The sequence below is a fragment of the Myotis davidii genome, unplaced genomic scaffold (assembly GCF_000327345.1).
Source record: "Myotis davidii unplaced genomic scaffold, ASM32734v1 scaffold376, whole genome shotgun sequence".
Lineage (NCBI taxonomy): Eukaryota > Metazoa > Chordata > Mammalia > Chiroptera > Vespertilionidae > Myotis > Myotis davidii.
In genome coordinates, this window is record NW_006288121.1 from 81,357 (window position 1) to 86,886 (window position 5,530).

At 34.3% G+C, this 5,530-nt stretch overlaps 1 protein-coding gene across 1 annotated transcript in view; it reads left to right on the forward strand.

Annotated features, from left to right (window-relative positions):
• The window catches only part of MRC1 (mannose receptor, C type 1), a 116,034-nt gene that overhangs the window by 51,332 nt on the left and 59,172 nt on the right, over nucleotides 1-5,530 (forward strand). The window contains exons 10-11 of the mRNA XM_006759916.2: nucleotides 3,025-3,140; nucleotides 5,346-5,494. Coding sequence (XP_006759979.1) covers nucleotides 3,025-3,140; nucleotides 5,346-5,494 — 265 coding nt within the window. The remainder of the gene's footprint in view (nucleotides 1-3,024; nucleotides 3,141-5,345; nucleotides 5,495-5,530) is intronic.

The following is a 5,530-nucleotide window of genomic DNA, read 5'->3' on the forward strand; positions in this document are numbered from 1 at the left end:
TTGCCCTCATTCTTTTTTTTAAAATTCTGGGATTTATTTACCTTCTATAATTGAAACTTTCTTGCTGTCACTGCTCTGAGGCCAGGGCCTGCTGAAAACAGGTATCTTGGGTTTTTTTAGCTTCTATAATTGAAACTATGTTGCTGTCACTGGAGCTAAGAGCCTGCTCCAGCTCCATGGCCATGGCCACAGAAAGCAGATATCTGGGGGTTTTTTAGCTTCTATAATTGAAACTTAGTTGCTTTCAGAACTCAGAGCTGGACTGAGGCAGGCAGGGAACCTTGGCTTCCTCCATCACTGGAGCAAGCAAGCCGCCTGTTCTCTTCAGCTGCCTGGCTGCCGGCCACCATCTTGGCTAGCAGTTAATTTGCATATCTCGCTGATTAGCCAATGGGAAGGTTAGCGAAGTTATGGTTAATTACCATGTTTCTCTATTATTAGATAGGATTAGTTTCTACCGTCTTATTTGCACTTTATTTTGTTGACAATTTAGTTTTATTTTCTTTCATCTCCTATCCTACACCCCATTGGTTCAATGAATATCTTTATCCCATTTTTATCTTTTACACATTTGGGAATTATACATTCTACTCTTGTTTTTTAAATGGTTAACCTTATGTTTTTAACATGCATTCCTGACTTGAAGTTAAAGTTATTAAGTATCTCTCTCTTCTTTCTGAACAAAATGAAGATTATTATTCTACTTAAGCATTACAAAATTTTTAATTTTGAAAAATGTTACTCACAAAAAATTGAAAAAAAAGAACACATAAAATTTCCCTCTGCTATCCATTCTGTTTCTTCCAATAATCACATCTTATCAAACTAGTGTACATTATCACAACCAGGTAATTGACATGAATACAATACTATTAACTAAACTACAGATCTTATATTTCATTATTTAACTTTCCACAACCAAGTAGCTATCTTTGCTATTTGTACATTAGACCTGGATTTATGAAGACATTCATTGATATCTTTGTTCAGTGTAGACTTTTAGCCCACTCATTCCTCCTGATTTAAAATTCCTTCTTGCCAAAGTAAACCTTTTTAGGAGTTTTTTCACTGGTGATCTGGGAGAGGAAAGTTCTCTATCTTGTTTAAAAAATTCTTGAATTTATCCTCTCCCTGCACAATAATTTAGACAGGTCATTTTAGAGTTCTAGATTGACAGCTGTTTTCTGATATTACTTTATATATTGTTTTATTTTCTCCTGGCCTTTATTTTTGCCATTGGAATGCCTGTTAATAGATTAATCCCTCCTTTTCAAAAAGTGGGTCATCTGTATTTTGTTTCTGGTTGATTTTAAGATTTCATTGTTTTTGTCATTCTTTAGGCTTAGTACAATGTGTCGATATTTGGATTGATTTTATTGGGTCTGTTTGCCTCTTCATTTTGAGGACTTGTACCTATCTTTCAATTCTTAAAAATCATCAGTCATTAATTTTATTCAGTACTTCTGACATTTATTTTAGATTGATGTTCTCATTCTATTTTCATCAATATATTTTCTAACCTCTTTTCAGTCCTCTGCTACATTTATCCAATTTGCTAATCTTTCTGAAACCCTGTTTCGACATTTAATCTGGTCAGTAAGATTTTTTTTTGAGGACTATTTTATTTGAATGTTGTTTATGTAGAGAACGGCCATGGTCAACTATAATTCTCTAGTTGCCTTGAACAACATAAGGCAGATATTTGAATATCCCATCAAAATGCACTATGATTTTGTTAATCTCTCTTTTTCTTAATAATCAGTTTGAAAACCATCTGAAAAGAAAGGCTATTTTTGTTATATTTTAATTTCTGAAATTTGGTTTGTTTTCAATTTTGAAGTTTTACTTCTTAACTTCATATTTTTCTTTTCTTGATATCCTATTTTTTTGTGAGTTTTCAAATCCTCTTGTTCGTTGTTCATAGCATTTTGATCTTCCATTATTGATTTTATTTCTTCTTTTGTCACTTAAATAACCTCAAAAATACTTATTTTTATATTTTTCCAGGTGTTTTATCACATTAAATTATTAATTCTCCCTTGAAAGGAGACATTTTCTCACATGATTTGCAATTTTTAATTTTGAATTAGTCCACTCTAACCTTCAAATCACATGGTCTCACATGACCTGTCATGTAGAAATATTTCTGTTGTGTAGTTTTGCATTTACTTCTCTGAGTACCTAGGAGATTATCTTTTTGTAGACCAAGTTTTACTTTTTTTTTCTGGCTGTGAGTTCTCATACAGTGTGAATAGTGTATAGTTGGGACCAGCACCCATTTGTGGCACAGACTTTATATTCATTTTCAAACAGAAGAATTATTTTCTTCTGCACCTAGAGCCCCAGGCATATGACAAGAATTTCTGTTATTTTCTTGTTTTGTGGGCATAGAATTTTGCTCTCCTTTCTCAGAGCAGTTACCTTTAATGGCTATTATCTGTATGCAAGGATTTCGGTTCCATCTCCTGGGTCAGGTGGGCTGATGGACAGTGTCCTAATCTGTGTGGACATTAAAACCTCAGACCCTGGGCTCTAGTACTTAACCTAGATTTGATGCACTCTGGACAGCCCTCAGACACAGCTGGTGCACTTTCCATTCCAACTTTCAGGTTTCTACTACTTTTTGGTGCCTGTGACCAGATAATATAGCTTTATACTCACCACCTACTGTTGACCTCAAATGACAACAAGGCTTGTCATTTTGCAAATTATTCTCTGTGGTTATCTATTCTGAAACTGAAATTTTAGCCATTCTGTTCAGTTGCTTTGGTAAACATTTCATGAATCATTTTGTTGGAGGGTGACTCAGAAGGAGAGAGAATGAGTGTTCCCCCCACTTTGTATCATAATTTGTCATATGAGGAATAACACACTACTGATTTCTTTATTCATGTAAGTGCTTTTCACTGAATTTCAAATTATTCAAATTTGTATTCTTTTAATTCTATTATTTATCTCATGACAGAGGGATTATTAAAATAATATCCAATAAATATGTGATAATATGTTTGATATCATTAATAGGGCTGGAAAAGACACGGCTTCTACTGCTATATGATTGGACACACACTTTCAACATTTTCAGAAGCAAACCAAACCTGTGTGAAAGAGAATGCTTACCTAACAACTGTTGAAGACAGGTATGGAATAATTTTAATTTTATTTTAAAATGTCAAATAACAAAAAGTTTCCAGAAATCCCAGGTATCAATGTGCTCTAAATTTCTAAGTAAATTACATGGAATCATGACGTATGGTTTGTAAAAGCAGAAGATTAAAAAAATCATATTCTTATTTGATTTCTTTTTAAAAAAATATATTTTTAATTATTTCAGAAAGGAAGGGAGAGGGAGAGAGAGATAGAAACATCAATGATGAGAGAGAATCACTGATTGGCTGTCTCCTGTACGCCCCACACTGGGGATCAAGCCTGCAACCGGGCATGTGCCTTGACCGGGAATCGAACCGTGACCTCCTGGTTCATAGGTTGATGCTCAATCACTGAGCCACGCCAATCGGGTCTTATTTGAATTTTTCATTGCAAACAGTATAAAATATTTTGCTACTTTTAGTACTTACTATAAAGCAATATGCTGAACTGTTTATTAATACTCTAATAAATGTAATTTAGATATAACTTTTTCTCATATATCAGGAAAAATAAGTACAAAATTTCAGCTCAAAAATCCCACTTTCTATCTTTACTATATTTCCCACCAAACAAGAAAGCAGAGAGGTTTACTGAATATTTTATTCATTTTTCCCAATCTTCCATTTTCTTATTTTCTTTGCTAGGTTTACTAGACTTATAGGCCAAAGAAATTATATGGATACAGAGGATTTTATGTAACTTTTGACTTCTAGAGTCCCATCCATTTTAAGGTTTTAGTGTTTAGTCATTTCCCCCTACTCTTTGCATAGCACTGGGATAAGTCTAGGAGAAACTTAGAAAATTTAAAATGTCCATGTCATTTGCAGTAAAAAGGTAAAATATTGAGTTTTAGTTCAATAACTTGTATTTAGTGGCCTTTTAAGGCAGACTCAATAAAAGGTAGAGGATGCCATTGATATTAAAAATCTTTAGATACAAATGAAAGATATGATAGGATTTGGATGGTCTTTGTAAAAGAACTTGTATTTAAACCCACATCCTTCTTTCATGTACAATTAAATGTCTAATACAGTGTAGCCCCCTGACATAATGCTAACATCTGAAAATCAGAACATAGGTACTCTTGTCTTATGACAAGGAGATGAGCTGCACATCTTTAAGCCAGGTGGCGACATGTTCTGATCTACACTGTCATTGATCCTTTGGTTTATTGCAGAGATTTCCCTATATTTTGTGTTTTAGGCATACATTTCTTTGTGCTTTCTATGATATTTATATCCAGTGGGGGAGTCACTGCCTCTGTGGTTAGACTTGATTTTTAGAAATTTAAGAAAAATTGACTTTGGAACTTTAATTTTTGGAGGGGTGCTTGTCCGGTTTAGGGAATGGAATTATTCAGCCTGGGGCAAGCAAATGTTCTGTTGTTGTAGTTTTCTTTGCATTCCCCTCTCTGTCCTCTCTGGAGTCATCCACACCTCTCTTTTTTCCTGGAAACTTTGGGCACCACTTTTCTTATGTTCCCAAAAGAGCTTTTTGCGTACATTGCGACCTGATTGTCTAGTGCTTGTCCATTAAGACAAACTTCGATATCTTTACTAACCAAATTGTATTATGCCTGGTACACTGCTGAGATGCAGAAGGAGAGAAAATATTGGAATTTGTGATTCTGCTCCCAGTTCTTTCTAGAGATTGAATCTCTGCTTCTCTGTATTTCTTGATAATGTTCTGTTTCTGAGAGTAGGGAATGAGGATGCAATTCAGGGGGAAATCCACACAGATTTTCCCGTTTGTATCATCCTTGATTACATTATGACCTCTCAACTTACTAAACCAAAAATCGTGCAGGACATTTGAAACATTTGAAAAGTGGACTGATTTTTAAATAATGTATCTGAAAATGCTATAGTTTTCTCCTTTGCATTTTCAGAATTCTCTTACATTTTGAGAAGGGCAGAGGGGCTGATGAAGAATAGAGAGACATGTTTGAGTATATTTAAATTATTTTATTCACTCAGCTGTATGGTATTTTTTCTTCATAGGATCACATTTTCTTAGAGTAAATTTTGTATAATATAAATGACACATAAATATAAGAAAATACATTTGAGTTACCAACCAAATCATAGCTCAGACATAGAAATGAGATACCTTTCATGTTGATAGAGTTTACATAAATATTTGCAAAATTTAGTTTAGCTATTTTAAATAATGTATTTATTACTATTGCTTTTCAGATATGAGCAAGCCTTCCTGACTAGTTGGGTTGGATTGAGGCCTGAGAAATACTTTTGGACAGGCCTTTCCGATGTCCGGAACAAAGGGACCTTCCAGTGGACCATCGAGGAGGAGGTTCAGTACACTCACTGGAACTTCGAAATGCCAGGTATGTGCAGGGCTCTGGTCGGAGGTTTGTATTCAT